At 59.8% G+C, this 25,141-nt stretch overlaps 1 protein-coding gene across 4 annotated transcripts; it reads right to left on the reverse strand.

Moving 5' to 3' along the window:
• Window positions 1-3,435: 3,435 nt before the first annotated feature.
• ASIC1 (acid sensing ion channel subunit 1) lies at window positions 3,436-24,430 on the reverse strand. Of its 4 annotated transcripts, XM_041128892.1 has the most exons (14): window positions 23,981-24,430; window positions 23,708-23,843; window positions 22,897-23,291; window positions 21,610-21,805; window positions 8,874-9,212; window positions 7,951-8,101; window positions 7,339-7,466; window positions 6,976-7,126; window positions 6,828-6,884; window positions 6,594-6,747; window positions 6,417-6,508; window positions 6,082-6,161; window positions 5,850-5,954; window positions 3,436-5,630 (listed from the first exon to the last, which is right to left on the reverse strand). In XM_041128892.1, exons 3-14 carry the CDS (start codon window positions 23,259-23,261, stop codon window positions 5,526-5,528), a joined length of 1,923 nt encoding a protein of 640 aa, XP_040984826.1. In that variant the 5' UTR covers window positions 23,262-23,291; window positions 23,708-23,843; window positions 23,981-24,430; the 3' UTR covers window positions 3,436-5,525. The 4 variants fall into 4 exon arrangements, with proteins under 4 accessions (XP_040984826.1, XP_029893075.1, XP_029893078.1 ...); XM_030037215.2 differs by having other exon boundaries at window positions 23,708-24,430; XM_030037218.2 differs by lacking the exon at window positions 8,874-9,212 and having other exon boundaries at window positions 23,708-24,414.
• Between the last annotated feature and the right edge of the window lie 711 nt (window positions 24,431-25,141).

The raw sequence follows: 25,141 nt of genomic DNA on the forward strand, positions 1-25,141 counted from the left end.
CGCACTTGTTCTGATCTCTCCTGTCCTAATTTAGCCTGGCTGATTTCCACTGCAGCTGTCAGAGCTACTGCACAGGAGTTGTTACAGTCAGAAATGCCCTGGAGTTGAGGAGGGTTGGGGTGTTGGTCTCACGCTTGCCAGCGCTCGCCGTTGTAAATACGTGCCAGTTGCAGGAGATGCTGGTCCTGAAGCCTCCCTTGCTCTGGGATGGGCTCGGAGGAAGGAGGCTTTGCCTGCGCTGCGAACGGAAGAGTCCAACGTCCAGACGTGGCAGTAACACCTCTCAACAGAACTGCTGTCCTTGACATCTTAAGAATCAAGCTCATGGGGGCATAAATGGACATGAATGGAATCAGTTTGTTCAGGTTTACGCTGAGCACCCAGGGAAAGGATTCCTATTCCCTTGACAGTGACTTGGGTTGCTACAGAAAGCGTGATGTTAGAACTGGAACAGGCTGCCCAGGGAAGTGGTTGAGTCACCATCCCTGGAGGTATTCAAAAAGCGTGTAGACAAGGCACTTCAGGACATGGTTTAGTGGGCATGGTTGATGGTTGGACTCGATGATCTTAAAGGTCTTTTCCAACCTAAATGATTCTATGATTCTATGAATTAAAGGCTACTTTCTGCAAGTATTAGCATTAAGTTCCCTATTCCCCAGAGCACTTACCCTTATGGTTGCTCAGAGAGAAAAGGGACACAAATCCAGCCAGCATTAATCTGTGGAAAAAAAGCCAAGTGAGCAGTCACACCACAAGTATTAATTAAGCAATTAATGATGATCATGGGTCATTTCAGAGGCTGTCCTGTACAGTGCATGTCATTGTTGACTGAGTAAAGAAGTGGGGATGCGTTGGCACCTTTTCTGTCAGATACGGCATTTCCTATCCTCAATGAAAAACATGAAGCTTTGAGCACAGCCATTAACTGTTGTCTCAGCATCCATGTGTCCGTGCAGTTAATTTAATGCCACCTCCGACAGGCTTGGCGCCCAGCAGCCTTATGAAATATTCATGGAGAGGAAAAGCAGTGGAACTTATCTGCTCTGTATTGTTCAGATGCAACTTTGACTGAGACTTAAAGCCTGGCAGGAACCTTTTGGGCAGACTGGAAAGCTGCCTGGCTCTCCTGGGAGGGGGACGCAGAGTGAGGTGGGGTGATAGTGGGAGAAAGCAAGGGCTAACCTGAAAAGTGGAGAGAAGGGAGAGGGACTCAGAGAGCTGCTCAGCTTGGCACAGGGAGCAGGTGAGCTGCAGGGTCTTGAGAGACCCCACATTGCATGAGCTGATCTGGGAGCGACCCCAGCCCTCTGTCCCCAGGGATGCTCTCTGACCAGTCCTCTCAGTCCCCTGATACTAGCTGCGTTTTGTAAGAAACACAAGGAGAAAATAACCCCAGCTTCCTTGGCTCAGTGTCTCCTTACACTTGTCCTTTCTTCTGCCCTGAGGGTTTGGTTGGTTCGTTCCTCCCGGTGGAAATGGTTTGCGAAATGCTACCCCGTGCACCTTCATTTTACTGCACCTGCTGGCACAAGGCAGCTCCTCTGAAACCTTCTTCCCCAACCAGTATGGCTCTGGCTCCAGGCAGCCGAACAGCATCCAGGACTGTGTAATTATATCTCAGCGCCTGTTTCTGCTGGCAGCTTTAGCAGTGAGCGAGTGGTAACCGGGAATTATTGCCAGGGATGAGAAGAAGAGGTGATGCTATCTCTGCCGTGGTTATATGCATGTTGCATGATTAATCCTTGCTCTGTAGGGTTTCAGCAGCCACACAATCCACAAGGTAAACACAGCAGCGTGCAAGCAGGTGCTCCCCAGCATCTCAGGCCTAGGTGTGTCACACCCCATCCTCGCCTGGATCATCAGAGATACTTCCCGTGAAATGTAATTAACTCCTTGTCTCGTGCATAGTGTGTCTCACACCACCGAGCGACAGACGTGGATGCACGCACGCTGCCTGCACCGCACACCTTGCAGACCGCCAGCCCCCCGCAGCCTACACGTGGCGTGCCCGTCCCGCCACAATCCCGAACAGGCTGAAGCTCCCCCCGGCCCACGCATGGTGTCCTGCAATGCTCTGATGGTGCACGGATCGCGTGCACATTGGAGTCTTGGGTCTGAAAATGCGCAGCTTTTCCACTTCTTATCTGAGAGCTGCTCACGTTGGTGTCCCGTCTGGCTACCTGCTGTACGCCCATGGGAACTGCATCGGCTCTGCTGCTTTTGGGGTCCAGGCACCTCCTCTGCGAGTCCATTCCAGGCTATGGCTCACAGACATCATGTCCAGCGGCAACAGAAACCTCAGACAGTCGTGCTGGGGCTGGGGAATGCGCCTATGCAATGTGAGGCTGTGACAGATGGATGGGGTGACCTGCTCCCAGCACAGCCCAGCAGGTTAATGGAGAACTGTGGAAGAGATTACAGCTTGCAGAGACAGGGTCACTGCCTGGCCCCTGCAACAGGAGCTGCTGTGAATGCTGCTGTGGAGGGAGCAGGCATGGTCAGCTGCTCTGGCTACTCACAGTGGCTGGCTGCAATTAATTTAGGTTCATTAACTCCCTTCTGGGCTTAGCTATATTATCTTGTTCCTATTCAAAGCCCACCCTGTGGCCTTTGCAGCACCAGCTCTGGCAGAGAAGGACCAGAATAGCAGTAAGACCATTCTAGTATAAATGCAAAACACCCATCTGCCATTTCCAGGAGCAACAGGGACATGGCCAGAGCCAAGTGACCAGGGGGAGTTTGGCATTTCAGTATTCCCTGCCCACTGCCCACTCACTTTTATTCAGTCTCCATGGGGTCCTGAGGGCTTTTTTTGGATGCCTAGTGTTGGATCTGGCATGTTACTTTTGCTCTTTATAGCTGGAAATTTTTAGGACAAAAAGTGTGTTTACATATGGCTTGTGCTACAACTGCTACTAACTTGGTTAAATTAAAAACAGGTGATATTCAAGCTAGTGACTCATTTCTGCTGAATCTCAGGTGTCTGTCCCAAACCACAGAAGTGTTAGAGTTGTCAAAGATTAGCAGCTGTGCATATGTTAATTCTCCTCCCCCTGCTTGAGAGCAAAAGTCAGTTCCCATCCTCCAGTCCTAAAGTGTCCCTCAGGGCATGTTCACATGGCAGTGCAGGACCAGGCAGCAATACCGGAGCTCGCTTAGGTACCCAGAGCCATCACCACATTAACACAGTACTTAGCAAAGGGAGCTTTAATGTGACTCTGTTCAACATTAGCTCTGATGTTGCTGGTATTCGTGTGCGCATTTAAAGGTGGTACTGGAAGTCTGGGCCAAAGCTTTATCCTCCCCACCCCGCTCCTTTTGGTCTTGGCTCCAGGATTTCAGTGATGCCTTCAAGAACATGCTGGGATGATGCCATCCCCACCTGCCTCCTTGGGGAGCATTTCCAGCAGCTCAGCAAGAGAGAAAGGCTCGGTGTTCATGAGTTATATCATTCTTTATATCATCGTTAAGAGTAGCAGGTATTGATGTACAATGCATCTGTCATTGTGCTTCCTATGAAAATGTGTGTACATAGTACAGATACCAGAGAGAATTCAACACTTTATACACTTGAAGGCATTCAGAGATCAGTAACAGAAAAAAAAAAATGGCACAAGAACAAGGCCTAAATGCTACTAGATGGGTATCTACACTGATATGATGCATATATAGAGAGATATATATATATGTACACATATATATATAGTCATATATATTATATATAAGAAATATAAAATGCAGATGACATAATAGAAACAAACAAAAAAGTATATGCTTCAACAGGTGAGCGTCAAGGTCAAATCCCAGCCCCATCTTTAAAAGCTTTAATGGGAAAGAGAAGGAAAGAAAATAAATAAATGAAACGCAATGAAACATTAGGAAAAATCCATAAGAAAATTTATGGATGTGGCCGACCCGTCATCTTTGGGCAATCACTGGATACAAAGGACTGACCCCCAGTTCCTAATTTTGGTCAGGAAGCAAATAATAATAATGACAATAATAAAAACAAATCTGCGGTTTAGAAATAATAATTACTAAAAAGACTTATTGCAAAAGCTCTTAAAGATAAGTAGCACTTCAGCCCTGGGAGGGCTCTTGCTTGATGCGTGGGGCCTGGGGGCTGGCAGGGGCTGGGGGAGGCCAATTTCCACCGACCCGAGAGCGAAATGGCGGTGCGCTTGCGGGCCCGGGGAGCAGAGACTCGGCTGGACGGCCGGACCCCGGCTGCCAGGGCAGGTCTCTGCATGCCGGCAAGAGGGCAGGGACGCGAGGAGCAGCAGCGGTCCCGGGGCAGCGAGCCAGCAGACGCCCCGAAGATGCCCAGGGCTCGCGGTGCCCGGGGGCGGCTGCTGTCCGGGGAGGGGGGGGGGGGGGTTTGGCGGGTCCCATGGACCCCGAGCACCCTGTGCCATGGGGTATCCCTCAATTTACGAACCCTTTTGGTGTCGGGGCTCCTGTGCCTGCCTGGCCAAAGCGGTGCCAAGGGGCTGTCCCTCGTGATGCCCCTGGCCGAGCCGGGCCGGTGGCTGCGGCCGAAATGGGGGCCAGGAGTTTTCCTTCCATCTTTCTCCCCGAGGATGGCTGTTTTCGGGGGCTGCAACGGGGTAACCCCAGGTTCCTTGGGGACAGGAGGGAACGCAGGGCAGGGCTGTGCTGGCCAGGCGGCGGGGAGCCCAGGAGAGACGGGCAGGGAGACCACGCTGTCGCCCGACCCGACGCGGCCGAGGGAGAGTGCCCGGGCGGCGGGGTCTTCAGTGCTGAGGAGGCACCCCCCCGGCCGAGTCCCCTCTGATGCTCGCGGCCGGCCAGCGAGCTCGGTGGCCGGGCACCGCCGTCCCTGGGGCAGGGTGCCGAGGAAGACGTTTTGGAGAGGTGGAGGTGCCCCGTCTTCATGCGCGTGGAGTGGCCAGGAGTGCTCAGGCGAGGGTGGGCTGCGGGCCACCACGGTCCCAGGGGACAACGAGGCTCTCCTGGGACTGCCAAACCCGCCGCCGTGCCTGCCGGCCATGCCGTGGGGCTCCTCGATGATCCCTCCTGCCGGGCACGGGGGTCCCGGCAAGCGCCGGCCAAGGCGTTGGAGCAGGATGGGCATGGAGACGATGGACGGACAGACGGACAGGGCTGTGGATGGAGACTCTGCGGCCAAACGGCTGCTTCTTCTTGGCTTCTGGGTTTCTAGTTAAAAAGGCCGAGGGGAGCCGAGGGGAGGAGACGGGGCAGGCCCGTGCCCCAGCCCGCTGTGCGTGTCGCTCCCCGCACCGCGAGGATGGCCGGGCTGGAGCGTCCTCAAGTCTCTGAACTAGCGGGGCAGGCGCGGAGCAGCTGCCGCGGGGGCTGCGCGCCGGGTTCGAGCGTGACCCGACCCGACCGCCTGCCCCGAAATCCGAGGCCGTCGCTCTTGTCTGTGTCCCACCGTGGTGAGGAGCAAGGTCCCCTAGATGTGTCTCTCCGCTGGCGCTCGCAGGGAGAAGGGCAGCTCTCCGGAGGGCTTTGGTAGCTCAGGTTGTACATCCAGATGTCGGTTAGCAGGTGAAGTCCTCAAAGGTGCCCCGGGCCGGGTGATGAGGTAGGATGTTGGCTGCGTACGTCATGCCTGCCGGGTGGCCCCGTATGCTTTCACAGGGATTCTGTGGGGCAGAGGATGGACAGGACACTGGGGCCACTGGTTTCACCCAGACCCACGCAGAGAGCGAGTCCTGTCTCCCCGCAGCATCTCTGCCTGGTGCCTCCGCTCCTTTCCCAAGCGCTCCCCAAAACCGTGACACCCCCCCCTCCATGACACATCTGGGGCAGCTTCTGAGCTGCAAGAGGGGACCAGCAGCTCCCATGGCATGCCCGGCACTTACGTGGCGTTTCACGTCATCCATGCTGAGCGCAACGCCCTTATCCGTGTTGTTCCTCTTATGGTTCTTGCGGCACTTGCCCCGCCGGCACAGCCGGTGCTTTATCACCTGCGAAAGCCAGATTTCAGTACCGTGGGGGCTCATGGGCGGCTTTTCCCCATGTCCCACATGAGCGTTTTGGTGCTCCAGGGTAACCTGGGCCTCCTGGCAGCCGTGGGACGGCAGAGACACTCACCTCGTAGGCATAGTCGAACAGCTCCAGTACTGTGAGGATACTGGCCCCAATGAACAGCCCCATCTGCCCTCCAATGTCACCTGCAGAGGAGAGGGAAGTCATCAGGGTGCTGCGAGTGTGGCGTCCGGTGGCAGAGGGAGCAGAGAAAGGGCAGAACTCATCACTGCTGTGCCTGGCCATGGCAGCAAGGTGCCCCGCTCTGCATCCATGCTGTCGGCACATCCCAGTGCCTCGGGAACAGGGCCGTGGTGCACGGGGCAAACGTGAGACCACCTCGTTGGAGGATGCTGGCTGGGTGCTGCCGCAGGGCCCCCGGCACAGCCGCCAACACTCACCCAGCAAGCCAGCCACCTCGTACGCCTTCTTCTGCTCGATCGTCTCATAGTTCAGGGCTTCAAAGAAGATATCCAGCACCAGGATGTTCTCCCTGTGCGGGACATAAATGACGTCAGGCTGAGATTTGGGAAGGAGGGACAAGATGCCGCCCCATCGCCGTGGCCGCCGCACATTACCCGATGTACTGCTCCGACTTGTTGTACTTCTTGGCCAGGTACTTGGCGGAGGCCTTGCTGGGGATCTTCACCATGGAGAGCTCTTTGCCGTAGCGGGTCACGTTGCAGGGCATCTCGCAGACGCAGTACTCGTTGTCCTTCTCCACCAGGAAATCTGGGCAGGGAGAGAGGGAGATGGAGAGATGGAGAAATCCAACACGCGCAGCTCGGTCCCACAGGGCTGGGCAGCCTCACCTAAGGCCGGATCCGCGCACTCCTTGTACTGCTCCGGGGTGCAGTAAGGGGCATCGCCTGGAGGAGAGAGAAAGCAGGTTTTCCCAGTGGGATCGTGTCGGTGGGCTCAGCCGGGCGGGGGCCGGACCCTGGCATGCACGGGGCTCACCTGGCATGTGCACCATGCGGCAGTTGCAGTTCTCCACCAGGTAACGGGTCTCGCAGTCGATGCGGCAAGCGGTGATGCTATAGGTGTCGTAAAACTCCGAGTCGCCCGCCACGGCCTTGCAGTCACCCCAGGGAGGCGGCAGGTAGATGAGCTGGGAGGGGGCAGAAGCCAGGAGTGAGGAGAGAAGCCCATCGGCCCCCCCGGCATGGCGGGGGGACAAACACCCTCGCTGCATCGGTCCCCAGGGCCGGGTCCCCCTCCCCATCCGACATGGGGGCACAGGGAGGAGGCTCAGCATCCCACAGCAGGTCTAGCCCACAGCACAGGGTGGAAGGGAGCATCCCAGACCCCCCCAGTCCCTACCCGCTGCTCCTGGCAGGACACGAAGGTCTGGAAGCCGGGAGCCACCCCGAAGCCCAGCTGGTCGATCAGCGGGGGCTCATCCTGGCTGTGGATCTGCACCTTGATCCCGGCTTCGAACGAGGTCTCATCTGTGGCAGAGAGAAGCGGGGTGAGCATCGTGCTGTACCCCGCTCTGCAGGGCTGCACCAAGCCCTGCTGCAAGAGGGACCAAAACTTCTCCTGTCTCCCACCCTTCCCCTGGGCAAATCCATTTGTTCACGTGTCCATCCATCTGTCCATCTGTTTGCTACACCATGTCATTGTACCCTCCGCCTCTGACCCTCCTGCTCCAGCACCCAGGGAGAGCAGCAGGGAAAGTGTTTGCCTCTATTTATAAACAAGTGATGGCTGCTTGTCTAAACCGATGGAGAGTTGCCATGGCGAAGAGCATAGACAAGGAGAAAAAAGGAAAGAAAAGGACCCGAAGTGATGAGAAATGGAAGGAGGGAAGAGGAGGGAGCCTGAGGGATGTGGACCCGTGGGGTGGGGAGCTGGAAAGGGGCCGGGAAGCACCCCGGGAGCTGCCAGTGACCGAGTGGACCTGCTGGCAGAGCCGCTGGGACAGTGGTTTACCTGTTTCCCCCCACACTGGCAGGTACTCGTCCTGCTGAATGTCCAGCATGATCTCCAGGCCGTTGCCGGTGCCCCCCTTCATGGTGATGAGCCGGGGCTTCCCGTCCTGCCCCGCGTTGAAGGTGTAGCACTTCCCATAGCGGGTGAAGACCTGCAGGAGAGGACATGGGGCTGAGGCTGGGACCTTTCTACCGGCACCAAACTGCTGCCGGCATCACAGCATGGAGCCGGGAGGGAATCACCAGCCCCAAAACACAGCCGTCCCCAGCCTGGGGGTACGATCCGACCCAGGCTCCTGCCCTACAGGGTGCGTCTCGCTGTTGGAACTGCCTGTCTTTGCCCCGGTAGAGGAGGAGGCAGTCTCCACCAAGGCACAGGGATGGCATGGACTCGGAGAAGCCGCTTTGCAGATTTACAGCACGCCAACCCCACAGACCCCACGGCAGCCCCAGCTCCCTGAGACGGTGGCACTTGGCCCTACGCCTGCACCGGCGCCTCTTCCGAGCCCTCCTCCATCCCTGCAGAGGACGGGGCTGGATGGGATCCTGAACCCCCCCCCCGACCCTCCTCGGCTCTTCCAGCTAACGCCTCTGGCAGCTGGCATGTCTCCACGCCACTAAGCTGCTGCCAGACTGGGCAAGGGGAACATGAGGTTGGTGCCCGCATGGTGCCCCACAGGCAGTGGTGATGCCAGGACGGAGGTGCCAGGGACCTCCTCTGCAAGCGCAGCCCTGGGGCTGCTCTCCGTATCCCGCCAGCGGGTCTCCGCAACCGGTGCCGTCCCCAACTCCAGCAAAAACGCCCAAGTGCCGGCAGACGGGGCTGAAATATCAGCCTGTCACCGAGTGATACCCTCCGTGCCTGATCCGACATGATGCCGGCCGGAGCTGCTCCCCGTGCCTGGCCGTCTTGGGGCTACTCACCGCCGCGAAGTCGCCGGGGCCACACTGCTCGCCCCGGTAGCTGCAGCTCAGCAGCATGTCCTCCAGCTGGTGACAAGTACGGTTTAAAAAACCGTACAAATTTAGGGGCTCGTCCTCATCCCCGGGGCTGGGCTGGGCCGGGGCGAAGCCCAGCTCCATCCCGGGCTCGTAGTCGACCAGGGGGGCCAGGTAGAGCAGGTCCTCGTGGCTGAGCTGCGAGACCCGCACACGGTTGATGTTGCAGAAGGTGACGGCAGGAAAGGTCATCTCGGGGCTGTCCTCCTCGCTGAGCAGCGTGACGTGGTGGTACTCCAGGTAATAGACGATGCGGTCGGCCACCTGGTAGAGGAAGACGGAGAGGGAGAGGAGGAAGGCCAGCGCCCAGAGCGCCTGCCGAGCACCCAGGCTGCCCTCCACGAAGATGTGGCTCAGCCCGTGCAGCGTGCAGCTGCTGGCAAAGGCCACAAAGTCTGTGGCTGCCCCTGCGTCCTCCTCCTCCTCTTCATCCTCCTCCTGCCCATACAGGAACTCGTCTGCTCCATCCTCTCCCTTCCCGGCGGCTGCAGCATCTCTTGGTGCTTCCTCGCTGGAGAAGGAGATGGTGCAGAATATCTGGAGAGGCATTGTCCAGCGTGGGGGTCCCAGCTCCGGCGTGGGGGTCCTGACCCCTGGCCTGCCGGAGCCTGGGGGTCTTCAATGGTGGGTCGGTTCCTCGGGGTGTGGGTGAGAGGGGCTGGGGGAGAGCAGGGAAGGAGGAAGGGGCAAGTTCAGAGAAGAGAAATGGAGAAGGGAAAAGGAGCGAGAGGCGAGCGGGCGTGAGGGAGAGGAGCAGAGGGATGCTCAGAGGGGACGGAGAGAGGAGGGTATATCAGGAGCAGGGAGGAGGAGAGGAGGAGCGAGGGGCGGTTCTGCGGGCTCCCCAGGTCCCCCGGGACCAGCTGGCTGCGGCTGGCAGGACGGAGCAGACATCGCCAGCTCCAGAAGCACTGACGCATTGGGAGCTCCCGGTGCTGCCCGGGGGTCCCGAGGGGCTGCCGGGTCCGGCCGACGCGGGTGCGCGCGGGTGTGCGCACAGACACCCGGCGTGCTGCGTACCCACGCCGCATCCTCCATCCTCACTGCGGGGCAGCACGGTCCTGGCAGCCCGACCAGCTGCTCCAGCCAGGGCCTCCCCGCCGGTTTGCCAGGCTGTTTCCAGAGCCACCATATGCCGGGCTCTCTGGGCTCTTCATCAGGGCAGCTGGAGCCAGAGGTTTTCCCAAAATGCCTGTGACACTGTCCTACTGCAGCGCCCACCCCGACGGTGCCAGCGAGGGCGGAATGATGCTGTGGTGTCCCCGAGCTCTCGCGGTGCTCATCCTGCCCAGGCAGCACCCGTCCTGTGCCGCGGGGCAGTGGCATGTGCCCGGGAGCACCCGTCAAAGGTGATGTCCTGAGCAGTGCGGGATCCATCCTCCTCCAAGCCAGGGCTGGATTTGGCAGGATTTGGGCGCTGCCATACTTCAGGTGATGACTCCTTCTGCAGAGCCCAGCCAGTGCGTGGTGTGTCACCTCGTGCTTCGGATCCCTGTGGGGCACAGGGAGCTACCGCTTCCCCCGGTGTCCAGGCTTCGTGCCGCTGAGCCGGCTGGGGCTGGGGGTCCCGGGGATGCAGCCCTGATGCAGGATGGTGGGATGGAGCCAGCGGCCAGGCCGGCTGCCGGGAGCAAAGGCGTCTCCTCCCTGCAGCCCTGCAGCAGCACAGCCCCTTCCTGCGGTTTGTTTTTTTCCTGCACTCAGCACTTCATAAAAGCATCCGATGCGACCACAAAGCAATCTCCAGCCCCATCCCAGCACCACAGCCGCCATTGCTGGCCCAAGGGGAAGGGGAGTATCTAAATACGCAGCACTTTGATGCGCAAGAGCTGGACAGGAGCTTTTGACTGATGCCCGGGTGCGATGAGCATGCCCCAGCACGCCGGCTCGGCTGCTGTGCCTCCTCCTCGTGCACTGAAGGGCCACCGGTCCCTGAGCACATCCTGGCTCGTGGACACGGGCACCACCAAACCGGGCAAACAAATGCAACCAGGTAACTTGTACAAATCTGATCTGATACCAGTGCAAAATTATCTGCTCTTCCCGAGCAAGTGACGCTGGTGTAATGGGCAGGGCGTGGGGATCCCTGCCAGGGCAGGTTCAGCCAAGATGATGACCGATGATGTGACAGCAGGTTGTCCCTCGAGGGGCTGTCCTGGGGCTCCCCAAGCTCAATATTCCCAATAGGGCCCTTGTGTAAGAAGGACGCTGGCAGTTGCCACAAAGCTGGGAGAAAGGGTGGGTGACCTTGGGGCCGAGCGCCAGAGCCATGGGATGAAATTTCATAAAGCCGAGAGCAAGGTTGCACCTTTTGGGAGCAACCCAGAGAGTCTGAGCTGGAAACTCATCCTGGGAAATGGGACCAGGGAGATGGATTGGGTGGCTGGGAGCCACCATGCCATGGGGACCAGGTCACATCCCAGCCCTTCGCCTTTGACAGAGACGAGTTGCAGCTGCACCATGGGCAGGGCTGGGCTATAAAGGCATCAGGGCTTCAACTGGAGTGGGTTTGGGGGCACTGGGCTGCCTCAGCCCTGTGGGAATGAGCTGGGCTCATCAGACTGGGACTGGGACTGGGACTGGGACTGGGACTGGGACTGGGACTGGGACTGGGACTGGGACTGGGACTGGGACTGGGACTGGGACTGGAGCTGAGCAGATCTGAGTTGTCTGAGCTCGGGGTGGGATTTCTGGTGTTCCCCAGCTCTGGGACAGGGAGTTTCTGTGCAATGTCTGTAGGAGGGGGAGGGAGAGGAGAAGGAGGAAAATGGAAGAGAAGCCTGGAGGAGTTTGTTTAGCTCTGGCAGGGCACTGACAGGTGAGCAGTGCTGCCTGTGGGGATGGTTCCTGACAGCGTGAGCGAGGGGCTGATCTGATCCCATGGCATGTGGAGGTTTAATGTGTCTTCTTGGGAGCAATTGCAGCAGGGAGAGGGAGATGCTGTAATGAAAACACTCCATCATCAGCTGGGGCCATTAACCTGCCTCACTCGGCTTAAACAGCCTGCGGAGAGTGCCAGGGCCGGTTCCCAGCAGCTGTGTGGGACACCGAGGATGAGCGCTGCCCTGGCTCCGGTTACCACTGCCTGTCCCAGAGCCGACATGTGAGCTGGGATGAAGGTGACCGGGGACGGCTGCAGCCAGGAGCACAGTGGCACAAGCACTCAGGGGAGCGTGTCCTGGCTCCACGACTGGGGACAAACTGTGGCCGTGTCCCCATGCTGTAGGCAGAGGGGTGCCGTCCCGGTTTGTGCAAGTTTGGAGATGCTAGAGGAGTCCTTGGGCTTGTTCCAACTCCTCCCTCACCAGGAGTTATTTTTACCCTCTCTCAGGTAAAGCTTTGGCGGGGGAGAGGGATGGGGGATGCTATAATTAGCCGTGACATCAGCCCCTGTGGCGGCGCGTGCTGGGATGATGCCACCACACCCCGACCCACCGCTGGGGACCAAGGATGCTCGATGCCCTCCTCCCTGCCGCAGCAAGGGACGCGGGATGGTGGAAGGAGCCTGGTTTTTCCTGGCTCTGGCGTAGTGTTTGGCCACTGTCCCGGGGTGGTTCGGCCCCGCTCGCTGCTTTGCAGCTCATCACGGGCCTGGGAAAGGAGGTTCCCTGGAGCGGGGGAGCACGGAGGCGGCGGGGGAGAAGCGGGAGGGGGATTTGACGGCAGCAACAGCACATTTCACAGCCTGTCACGCTTTAATGGCAGAGGAGATCAAAGCTGGGATGGAGTTATTCATAGAGATAAACCAATCCCCGAGGAGGCGAGGAGAAAACAACATTGCAAGCTCTGTTATCCCAGGCCTGCAAGCGGCAGCCCAGCCCTGGGGAGGCTGTCGCAGAAAGCGCCCCGGGAGCTGGACCCGCTCGGTTTTGTAACGGGGCACTGCTTGTCCCTGCCAAGGACTGGCTGAGCTGGGGCCGAGCTGCCTCCATCATCCCTTGGGGTGTCTGGAGGTTGGAGCTTGACTGGTGGGAAGGAATGAGGTGGGCTGCATCCCCACAGCAGCCAGGAGCAGGATTTGGGGGATGGATATTTGATGGGGCAGATGGGCACCCTGCAGCTGGGCTGTCCTGCTCCCATGACACAGCCAGCTGCATTGCATTGGAGGGGGGGAAAAAAAAAAAAAATCAGGTTTGCAATGTGCCTTGGCCCATGAATGTGCTTTGCAGCTCCCAGAGCTGCCAAGATGTTGGTGGTGGCACCCGCAGTGCCTCCATCGCTGCTCTGGGCAGGGTGAGCCGCTTTGGGACAGCTCTGGGGCTGCGGATCCCCTCCCCGACCCTGGCAAGAGGCAGACTCGGAGCAGCCGAGCAAGGTGGGATTGCCCGGGCAGCCGGGATCTCTGCCGGGACTAATCCTGCCGCCCCTTATCAGATGCTGCCACCTTGCCTCCACTCGCTCTGCCAGCCAAGCCGGGCGCAGCTTGTGTTATCCGGCCCTTTATCCCCCAGATTAGATGCTTCACAGTGGATTAGTATGTCACATTCTAATGCAGAAAAATTGATGATTAAAAAGGAGTTTTTCCTCTGTATTATTCCCCACCTCCGCCCCCTCTCCACCCTGTCCCCGCGGGCCCAGGCAGCCCAGCCCCGGCCGCGGGCACTGGTGGTGCCGCGGCACTGGGTGATGCGGGAGCCCCGTCCCTGGCTCACACAGGGGACAGAAAACCAAAAGTCCCTTTTTGAGACTGTGCAGGGCTGGGGCACTCGGTCCCGGCTGCTTTTGGTGGCAGGGGTCGGGTGCTCCAGGTCCCTGTGCCATCCTGCCCCAGGTTATCGGCTGCAGACCCAGCATCTGCAGCACAGGACTTTAATAAAAAGCACATTATGGTGAGTAATGCGCTAAGTGGACTTCATTACGGACCCGGGGCCTCCCTGGCTCCCGTTGTTCCATATGATTTCCTATCAGATGAGCCTTATCTCCTCTCCAAATGCTTCCATTTAAACTCCATTAATCTTTCAAAGCTTCCCTGGGCCAGTGCTGCCGAGCGCTTCCCAGCCAGCCCAGCCGGGTGCTGGTGCTGCTGCCCCGGGCACAGAGGCCACCCGCAGCCCCGCTGGCTCGGGGTCTTCGGGGGGGCTCGGCCGGGATCCCCTGCAGCTCCACGGGCGGCCGAGCGTGTATCTGCGGCTGGGCCCTTTGCCGTGCATCCGCCGCGACGGCTCCCACGGCCACCTTATCCTTCTTGCCGGGGATCTATTTACGCTCCTGTAATCGAAATAGTTTGTAATGCTGAGAGCTTTCCGGGTGATTTACCCGTTGGTGGCCTCCCTTTGTGCCGCGGAGGGGTCACTGGGACTGTGCCGACTCCTGCCCTGCCGGGATGCGGAGGATGCTGCTGAGGTAGGTGCTGCTAATTCCCAGGCGGCTGGGATTATTCTGTGTGGACACTTATTCTAAAGCTTTTCCGTGTTTCTTCCTGATCACAAATTACCCATAAGCAGGTTGCAATTTTTTCCGACATCCTTCACAATTGCTTAGACAGTTCGTGCAAGCAGATTCAAGCCGACGGTTTTATTGGTGGGGGGAAAAAAAAAAATTGTATTCCTATCTGGTTTTCTTGCTGTGTTCGCTCGCTCTGGCTCTGCACGCATCACGGTTTTCAAATCTAATCTAATCCAAGCAGGGTGGTTACGCAGCCCTGGTATGCGGCTGCTCTGGATGGGTCTTCCTGTTGCTTTACTGGGCCATGAGGCTGCTGGGAGAGCAAGGAGCAGGGGGCTTAAAATCCCTGATAAAGCGGAGGGTGAGTGGGAAGAACCCTGCCCCAGCGCCGTCCCATGCTCCATCTCTGTCCTTACCATAAAAGCCTGGATACAAATGCACCAAATCCTCCATACAGAGGGAAAAAAAAAAAAAAAAATCCAGAAAAATAAATAAAAGGTTATAATATCCAAGTGTCAAGGCCTGTATAAATAAATAAGAGCCTGAGATGGTTAGGAGCTTCTTGAGTCATGGTTGTTGCAGGAATTGCAGAGATGCCTGCTGCTTAGAGAACCCTGGCTCCAGCCAAACTCTCTGCAGGCGATAAAACAAAGGAGTCTATAAAAAGCCAGATAAATTAAAACTGAGGCAAAAGGCCACGAGACAGTTAATTTCCCAGATCTCCCCGTGGAGATCTCTGCCTCCTGCGTGGCCCTGCGTGCTCAGGGGACCTGCCCCGCTCCTCCCCGGCTTCTCCCCACTTGATATCGGGGGGGAGAGAGGGGAAAACGGCACTAGGAGGTTTCCTGGGCAGATTCTTTGAAATACCCAGTTGGCAAAGGTGCCATGTACCTCGCTGCCATTCAGCCTGGGTCTTGGATAAAGACCAAAGGGAGATTAAGGGGGAACAGTTTGGAAAAATACGATACGCTGGTGGTGGTCCAGGGCTGAGTTTCCATCCCGCGGCTTCCTTGGGGGCCAGCGTCCGTGGGGCACGCGTGCCCAAGGTACCCCATCCGCAGCCTTGACGTCCTTGCCTCCGTTGCGGCCGGATAGCACTCGAAAGCCTCCTCAGCTCTTCCAGCAGCCACAGATGCCATTAAAGCTTATTATTAATAATTAATAATTCATTCGTTAATGATTCTTTACGTGCCAAAGGCATCGCAAGAGGAGCAGGAATGGCCTGAGGTGCATCTGCGCTGCTCCAAGCCCTTGGCACGACACCTCCGGGTGCGCGTGGTGCGTCTGGGTGTGCAAAGTGCTCCCGGGTGTGCGTGACACCTCCGGGTGTGCAAAGTGTTTTGGGCGAGCGTGACACCTCCGGGTGTGCCCAGCGCTCCTGTGCAGGCTCTGCTGCTGCGCACCGTGGCTCTGGGTACGGCTGTGCGTGCTGCTGGGGCTGGACGTTGCCCCTGGGCAGGGCCAGGGGCTAAATGACCCCCCGGCTGGGCCTGATCCTGATCCTGCGTGTCCTCCTCTCTCCTTTCCTAATCGCCTGCCAGGGTGGGTGGGAGTGATGTTGTTCGGTGCTTAGAGGTTTGAGACGCTAAATGATTTACCTACTCCGTTGCAGAGCTCCTAATGAAGCGGCCGTGGGGCACAGGCACAGGTCTGCCTCCTGCCATGCTGTGCCCAGCGCCGACGTCCTCGTCTCGCTTGTTCCTGACCCTCTTCTGTGCCGGCTCAGCCGAGATCGTGGCGGGTTCAGTGGCACTGCTCCCATGCAACGGTGCCAGGGTCACACCGTGGCGTTGCTGTCCTGCTGCAGATTGAGCGTGAAATGCAACTGGCTTTGAACAAGAGCTGCTGTCTCCACGTTAGCATCAGCACGGGGTAAGCAAAGCCCCAAGTAGCCGAGGGATCACCAATCCTCCTGTCTGCGCCCCGCAGGTGGCCGTGTCTGGAAAAACCTTGGATGAAGCTGGGAAAAGGAGGCAGCCGAGGAGCAGCGCTCGCCGGCGTCTCTGCTCCACGCCCGAGGGCTAAACTGCTCACGGCTGCTTTCTGGATGATTTGCTTTCAGCAAAATACCATGATACTCGAAAGTCTCCGAGCTGCCGATGAGCTGACAGAGTCAGGGCGCTCCCGACCCACTGTGGTTCCTGGGAGAGCCGACTCACCATCAGCAAATGGCTGCGGTCCCGTCCACGGCTGCGATCCTGTGCGTGGCTGCTCCTCTGCTCCATCACCTCCAATTACTTTGCACCAGGCAGCCCGTGTCCCACTGGGTTTGCTTCGTTTGTCTGGAAAACGATGCAACCTCTGGGGTCAAACAATGCTGCTGTTCAACAGCAAAGAGAAGCCCATGTGGAGCGTGAGCCCGGCCGGGAGTTTCCAGATGATACAGCTGGGGATGGCGTGGCTCGGCCTCGGGGACAATCGCTGGGATGCCGGAGGTGAATCACCCCTCGGAAATAACAGATACACGCGAGCAGTTTCAAACGCTTATAAGTTATTTAGGAGCCCTGTGCCGCTTTAAAAAGTGATTTACATAAATCACTTGAATGTCTTACAGAATTTGTAAAAGTGCCGGCTCTGTCGGCTCCCCAAACCGGGAGAACGACACTACTTTGGGGCCAGTGGCTGACCCTGCCGCCCACGTGTGGTCCCCAAGTTGTTTTTCCAGAGCCACATGGGCCCATGTGGTTTGTTTATTAACTGTCTAAAGCTCCAGGAAATATCTGGGTATCAGTAATTCCCGCGCCCGGTCTCTCCAGCTGTGTTGGAGATGCTTTTCACTCCAGCTCTATGATTATCCACTAACACTGCACCGCAGGGGAGCTCCGCTCACCGCGGGGCTCCCGGGCTTGTGACTGCCACAGCTCCACGCGAGGCCGTGGGGTGCTGTGGGCCAGACGTCTAGGTCCCGTGGTGGGTGCTGGGGTATGGGTCCCGTGGGGCTGAGGGTCAGGGTAAAACAGGGAGACCAGCAGCAGCCCCTGGTTGAATACCCCAAGACCAGCAACCTGAGCGTGCCCCATTGTACCCCTCCCTCCAGGCTCCCATGGGTGCTGGAGGACACCCCGGCACCCACCAACTGGGCAGGTTTGAATGACATGAGGGTTTTTTTTGGGGGGAAGAAAAAGCTACGGTGTTCCTGTGGCGGCAGGAGCTGACCCCCACCCAATGCACGCTGGCTGGAGCAAGGCGGGCTGTGAGCAGGGAGCTCAGCGGGGTGCAGAGAGGCTTTGGGGGTGCAGAGGGGCATGCGTTGGGGTTTAGCAGGGCGCAGAGGGGCACAGCAGGATCTGGTGGTGTCTACTGGGGTTCACCAAGGTGCAGTGGAGTTCAGAAGGGCAGTGGGGAGTCTCGGCAGGGTGCCATGGGGTACAGCAAGATGCCGCTGGATCCGTTTTCCATCACAGCAGCTCTTGCATTGCTCTGGAGATGGGAGGAAGGAGGACAGGAGGAGTGTGGTCGGGGTTTGCTGGGACTGCTCCAGACCTTTTCTGCTCCCTCCCTTGCTCTTCCTCTGTGCACTCGGTATTTCTAGAGCAGAGGATGCGGAATCCAATGCAAAAGGCAGCGGCATGATCTCCATGTCAAACTCAATTCTCCCTAGTGCCAGCTCAGCCCCGGAGCCTCATGGAAATGGTCCAGAGGTCTTAATCTTCTGCAGTTTATCAAGGATGTCCCGTGTGCTCTGCCCCAGGGCTCCCAGCTCCCATGCCAGGCTCAGCCGCTGTGCCCTGAAGCAGGACAGTGACGAGGAGTTGGGGACGTGGCTCTCCCCCGGGACGGGCTCGCGGGGTGTGAGAAGGAAAAGCTGCAAATGCACATTGCACTGCACCAGGCATGGCTGCTCACATCACCCCTGGCTGCACCGACCCCCAAAAAGGGGCTTCACGAGCACGGGGCGCCATCCCGAGGTTTAGTGCTGGTTTTACGTGGGGCAGCCCCAATTCCTGTCCCACAGGCCACACTGGGGCGTGGAGAGGAAGATTATCCTCTGGGTTTCTCCTTTTTTCCTGGGATGGAAAGAAAATTAATGGGGTTTAGAGCCCAGAGACAGGACTCCTGGGCCTTTCCCTTGCTGGGCGAGGAGCAGATCCACGGGGAATGAGCAGGGCTCCAGGGGCCCTTTGCCGGTACGACGAGGGAGAGGAAACGCAAGCTGGGAGCTGGCGGGGCCACGCATTCCCGCAGAGGAGCGAGGGCTTGAACTTATAAATAATGAAGTAGCAAGCGTGAAACATTGATCTCTGCTGCTAATGAACACGTCAGGGAGCACAGTCCCGAAACGGAGGTGACAGCGAGGGCGATTCCCCCTTCCCCGCAAAGGGGAACTGGGCAGCCACCCCCTGCCCACCCCACGTGTGGCCCGGTGAGCGCAAGGCTCCGGGCACAGCCTTGGTGATGGGGACATCCTCAGCCCGTGTTCCTCAGGGCCGTGCCCTGAGAGGGGTCAGGACTTGCCCCTCAGCCTTGTGTTTGCCCCTCTGGGCTTTAAGGCTGTGCCAGGATTTTGGGGCTGGGGAGAGGAGATGGCTGCACCTCCCTGTGTTTCCTCCTCCCCATCCTGGACCGCTGCAGTGGGGGAGATTTGGTGGATGCCAGACACCTCCATGGTGCTGGAGGGGCTGTGAAGAGCCAGGGCAGAGCTGGGATGGGCCAATTGTTTCCCCCTGGGTCTTCTTAGAGGGTTCAGTCCCCTGTACAGGATGAGTCCAAGCTTGGTCAGCTCCACCTCCGTCCCTGGAGCATCCCTGCATCCTGCACACGGCTGCTGCTGGGGAGCACCCAGCCCCTGCGGTTCACTGGCTAGGGTGGGTGGAGATGGAGGGGGGTGAACAATGCCAGGGACCCCCTGATGCGGGCTGGTGATGACACAGGATGAAAGAGGAGGTGGGAAAAGCCCGAATAATCCCAGGATGGGCTTCCCCATGGCATCCGGCACGAGTCCTGTGTACCAGGGGATCCTGTCCTGGCTGCAGGGTGATGCTGTGCACTGGGCGGGGGTGCTGAGACCAAGCCCACAGCCCCTGTGGGATGCTCCTGGGTGGGTGCATCACCAGGGGGGCACACAGGCAGTGCGGGGAGGACCCGGGCTGCTGCGGCTGCCCCCCCCCGGTGATGCTCTCCCGCTGTCCGGCAGTGCGAGGGGACACGCGGGCAGGACACAACTCCTGCCGCCTTATTGTCACCCCCCATATTTCATCTACGGCAGCCCCTCATTTGCATTCGCCGCGTCTCCCCCCGAGCCCTCCCTTCTGCCGGGGACAGATAACGCGGCAGCCGTGGCGTGCCGGGGCCGCGGTGCTGGCGGCAGAGCCGAGGCTCTTCCCGTCGCCTCCTGCGCCGGCCAGCATCAGCATGCAGCCAGCATCGCCCGGGTGGCCGCTTGCCCCCCCCAGCTGTCCCCATCAGCCCCCCCAGTTCTCCCCACTGGCCGTGGCACTGAAGTTAAATGGCTGCAAAGGGGACAGGCGCAGGGAGAGGACCGACATGCATCCCTGCCCGCATGCAGACAGCTCCCCCCCCCCCAGCCTGTGTGGTCTGGGCAGCCCAAAAATCCTCCCTGGCAAGGTCCCTCTCCGGACGCAGCATCTCCCCTATATCAGGGAGAGGAGAGGGGCAGCACTGGCTGCAAAAGCACCCGCTCGGGGCATCCCACTAGCCTGGACGGTGCAAGGGGCTTCCCGAAATGCAGAGGTGAACACAGCCCCTGCACGGGGCGGTGGGATCCCCGTCAGGGCGGCGCAGACTGGGGGGATGCTGGTGCATCACCGGGTGGTGGTCCCTGGCACCCATGAGCCTTCCACCGGTGCCAGCGGGCCCAGAGCAACACCGAGCCTGGCTCAGCCTGGGCGGACACGGTCCGAGCTTGGAGGAGGGAGCAGCGAGGCGGCAGGAATTAACCTGTCAAACCAACCCGTCTAAAAGCTTCGGTGAGCTTCGGGACCCCTGGGCGGGGAGGGGGCAAAGGTTTCCTAAATAGCTCAGCGAGACAGGGCGGCTGCCGGGACCCCGCGCGCAGGCAGCACCATCCCCATCCCCGCCACGCACAGCCCTGCCTGTGCGAGGCTGCAAGGGGAATCCAAAGAGCAACATAAACGTAGCACAGAGCCAGCTTTTTCTAATCAAATCCATTAAATCATCCCAACCTGCTTGCAAGGAATAATCCAGGCAGGAATAACAAACCAGCCGCGAGTCTATTTTGCTTTTGCCGGTTGGAGGGGTTGCAGAAAGCAGGGTATTTGGACCCCAACAGATGAAAGCAGGGAGCTGGGATGAGGGTCCCTGAGGATGCTTCGGCGCAGAAAACACGACTGTGCACTGGGAAGAGCCCGGCGTCGAAACCGGCTGGTGGCCGCACGCAGGCTGGGACCCGGCCCCACTCGCTAGCCCCACTGGAGAGGATCCAGCCCCCTCCGGGCTACAACTTGCCTCCATTTAACAAATAAAACGCCTGACGGTTGACAACAGAGAACTGCTCTATGTAAAGAGCCCATCAAGGGAATTTAATGCAGATGATTAAAATCACCCAAATTGTGCTGGGACCTGGGCAGCAGCTCCGTGGATGCCCAGCCGGTGCCTTGGCGTGCTCGGCAGCTTCGTCCTCGCTCGGCGTGGGACGTGAGTGGGACATCCCTTGGCTGGGGATGAGAATGGGGACCCCGAAAAGCACAGAGCCGCATGCTCAACGCTGGAGCCGGCTCAGGAACAGCCACCCTGGCTGCCGAATTTATTAGGCAGCACCCGAATAGCCGGCACTGTTTAATTCCCAGCTGGATGGGGGAGAGGCAGCCGCAGGGGGATAAAGGCTTTATTGTGCGCTGGATCCGTGCACCAGTGCGACACGCAACCTCCATGGTGGGGCACAACGCCGTGCCGTGCCACCAGGACCTGCTTTCCTAAAGGGATTGCGGGGGTCCCTCAGGTCCCTGCTGGCCATCGCCGTGGCTCTCCCTGCTTTTCCACTGGTGCCTCCTCACCGCGCAGCAGTTTCCAGCGTGAAGGTTTCCAGCCCCGCATGCACCACCCTGCTTTGCAGAGCCCAAGTGATCCCGGGAAACTTTGCCCGCCTGGGAGCACCCTGTGCAGCAGCACTGAGCAGCATGTGCTCCTGGGGGGCACCTGGACCTCTAAAACCCAGCAGCATTCCCTGGCATCCCCTTAATGAAGATGCTGCCGGTCCTTTCCGAGCTGAAAGGAGGCAGGAGCGGTTCCAGGCGGACAAACACCCTCCTTGCATGGGGGAAACGCGGCATTGGGCCGGGGCCGCGGGGGCACTCACCACTTTGAAGTCTTCAGGGGTGCATTGCTCCCCGCGGAAGAAGCAGGACAGCAGCATCTCTCGGATGTCGTGGCCAGCCCTGTCATAAAACTCCAGCATGTTGAAAGGTTTGGGCTTGAAGTTTCGGAAGTTCGCCTTGTCCTGTAGGATTTCCAGCTGCTTCTCGTCGGCGGTCTGAGTGTCTGGGATCTCGTATCTTAGGGGAAAGAGCAGGCAGAAGCTCAGGCTTGACCATGGCAGCTGCTCCCGCTGGCAAAAGCCATTTGGGCCTCACACGAGCTACTTCTACCCTGACCCTGGCATGGGCTCAGCAAAGTCTCAGGCACTTTGCACGTGGCATTTTCAGAGCATTCAACAGCACAAAGTGGCCCAGAGGCACGTGAGAGACAGCAGGAGGATGGGCGAGAAAGGGAAGCCGGGCAGCGGCAGCGGCCACGCACCAAACCCATCCCACTTGCCCCAGAGCTGGTCCCGCAGCACCGGCGCTGGTTGGTGTCAGCCCAGCCGCCTGCCCTGTGCCTTTGGTGGCATCACGACTGCAGGCGATGGCCTCGCCGGGACGTGGGCTGAGTGTGCTGGGTCTCAGCCACCGCTCTCGTGGCTGCAAACCTCTCCCCGGGGCACAAGTCGGGGCGGCGGTGAAGCCTTTTGGCAAACGGGATGGGCAGGTAATGCACCTTGCTGCCGGCACCAGGCTGAGGGCAGTGGCTTGGCAGTAGCAAGGAGCCGCTACAAACCGTGGGGACGGGTTGGGGAGGGCAGGCGAGGGGCTTCGCCGTGAATCCTGCCACCGCAGAGTCCCACGGCCCAAGGAATGGCACCGACCTCCGGTCCTGGTGCGTGGGTGATGCTCAGCGGCTTCACCTGCTGGCATCCCTGGCCTCGCTGCATGTGTCAGGCACCCAGGACGTGATGCTGGAGCCATGCGTGCTGGATCCACCCTGCAGGCACCCCAGGGTGGCCCTGGCCTTGCTGTACGTGCCATGCACCGGGGACGGGAGCCGTGTGTGCCAGATCCATCCAGGGCAGCCCAGCATGGGAGCCGTGTACCCAGGAGCAGCAGCAGCAGGACCTGGCAGCTCTTGGCTGCCGGTGTTGCCGCACAGCGGCCACATCCAGCTGCAGAGCTGAACTAACTCGGGATCTGCTTCCGCACGGAGACTAAGGAGATGCCCTCCACGCCAGTCACGGAGCGCACCTCTCCAGCACTCGCTACCCCACGCGCGGTGGCCTGCCCCGGCACACGGAGACGTCACCCCGGGGCCACCTCAAAGCACCGGCACCCACCTGTTATTGAGCAGGGCAAGGAGCTCGCCGGCGTGGTACAGGTCGTTCTTGGTCACCCGGCTGAAACGAAACTCGTTGAGGTTGCAGAAGGTGACGGCGGGGAAGGTGAGCCTGGTGGCCGCCACCTCATCCAGCTTGGTGACGTGGGGGTAGAGGAAATAGTACTGGATGCGGTTGGTGCAGACGAGGGCGAGCAGCGCCAGCGAGCCCAGGAAGCACAGCGCCCAGACCACGCGCTTCAGCGACAGCCGCTCGTACGAGAAGATGTGCGAGAGCCCGTGGAGGGTGGAGCTGCTGGCGAAGGCCTGGATGCTCACCGGCTGCCCGCTGTCCACCTCCTCCTCGTCCACCTTCAGGTCCATCATGGTCCGTGCCGGCACCCCGGCGTGGCCACTCTGCCAAGAAGGGAGCCCGTGGGTGCTCGGTGCCGTGGAGACCTCGTGGGTGCTGCCGCTGCCCGGCCCGCGGCATCCCGGCACAGGGATGCCGGGGATGCACCCGGCAGCCCTCACATGGGGCGGCTGCTTTGCTGCGCCCTGCTCTTCCCCCCAAGCCTATATATATATACACACATACATGTATATATATATATATTTTTTTTTTTTTTTTGGGTGCAGCCTCTTGCATTTCCTCCCCTCCCACCTCCTCTCTGCCCTCCCCATCCTATGGCAGGACTGGGGTGCTGTGCCCCCCCCCCCCAGCATCCACCCCTCCCCTCCCACCTGCACCCCCCTCTCCCTGGTCCCCCATCCGCCTCCCCCAAATGGCACCGGCGCATCGACAAATAGATGAAGGAATCGAGGATGCAAACCTGGAATCGGGGCCAGCGGCCGTGGCCGGAGCTGGGCTCGTTCTGCTCCGCGACGGTGGCTGCTGCCGCCGCCGCCGCCGCTGCTGCTGCGACGTGGGTGCCGGGGCTGGGACGAGCCTCCCTCCACCTCTTGCCGCTGGGTGGGAAGACGGGAGCGGGAGAAGCGCAGGCACGGAGGGTGCGAGAGGCACCGAGCCCGGCAGCGGCGGGCGAACCGGAAAAGAAGGTGGTGGTGGGGGGGGGGGGGGGGAATAAAAATATCCTCGGTGGTACCTTGGTGCAAGCGTGGGAGCGGGGATGCGCCGGGGCCTCGCTCAACGCCGTGCGGGGGGACCGGAGGCGACCATCGCCGGAGAGGAGGCAGCTGCCGGGTGCGAGGAGAAAAAAGGGGGAGAAGGCAGGCGAGCAGGAGGCTGCTTCGCTGCCAAACACATGGATACCTCCCCCTGTGGCTAGCTGGGAGCTGGTGGTTTCTTCAGATGCATAATCCGCATGAAGTCATTGTCTGGGCGCTGGTGGGGCCGGAGGCCGCGGAGGGGTGCCGCAGGCCGGTGGGCAGCGAGGAGAAGGAGGAGGAGGAGGAGGAGGAGGAGGAGGAGGACGAGGAGGAGGAGGAGCGGGGCGCTCCAGCGATTGCAGGCTGCTGGCAGGGGCTGTTGGTGCTGCTGGCGTGTGCATGTGGGTAATGTGTGTGTGCGTGTGCGTGCGTGTGCCGTTCCCATCCCCCAGCGCCTTCCAGTGATGCTCCGGCTCTTCGCTCCGCCGGAGCCTCCCCCCCGGCTCCCCCCATCCAGCTCTGACCCGGCTCTCCCCTCGCCACGGCCTCCACCGCCCTCGCGGGCTTCACCCACGGGTGGCCCCGGCGCCGGGGCAGGTGCTCAGACACGCTCGGGTCGGTCTTTTTTCGGGAGGACCGAAGACGGGCGCTTTCTAGCCCTTTCCAGACGCCTGCTCGGGGCGGCAGCGGGGGACCGCGGTACCTCGAGCATCCGCCCCGGGCTCGCCGGGTGCAGCCCCGCTCTTTGCTGCCCGCCGGCACGGTCTCCGGCACGATGCTTGCCACGATGGGGACAGACCCCGCCGGAGGCGCTGGGCTTCTGTCCCTGCCCCGCGCAGGACGTGCTGCCCCTTTCCCAGCTATTCGCCTTCTGGCGTTTACGGAGTCATCAGAAAGGTGTCGTTGTCCCAAGGGTGCTTCCCCGGGGCAGGAGGCACTGGGTGCTGGGTGTTCTGCTCCTCCCCGGGGCAGAGCAAGAGGGTTGCACAGCGCTGCCCAGCTTCACCTCAGCACCACTGCATCTCCAACCCTGCTTCACCTCCATCTGCTCCCCACGACCGCCGCGGAGAGCGGGGTGCCTCCATCACCCGAGCTGAGGTGTGCCCACTGCTCCCAGTAAGGCGACTGCAGTCAAATGGAAGAGTGTTTCAACGTCC

Source organism: Aquila chrysaetos, chromosome 15 (genome assembly GCF_900496995.4).
Source record: "Aquila chrysaetos chrysaetos chromosome 15, bAquChr1.4, whole genome shotgun sequence".
In the NCBI taxonomy this organism is placed as follows: Eukaryota; Metazoa; Chordata; class Aves; order Accipitriformes; family Accipitridae; genus Aquila; species Aquila chrysaetos.

Coding starts and splice junctions, on each gene's coding strand:
- ASIC1 (XM_041128892.1), bottom strand. CDS start 23,261: ATGATGGACCTGAAGGTGGACGAGGAGGAGGTGGACAGCGGGCAGCCG. Junction 6,885..6,975: donor CCGCATGGTGCACATGCCAG/GTGAGCCCCGTG, acceptor TCTCTCCTCCAG/GCGATGCCCCTTACTGCACC. Junction 6,509..6,593: donor AAGTCGGAGCAGTACATCGG/GTAATGTGCGGC, acceptor TGTCCCGCACAG/GGAGAACATCCTGGTGCTGG.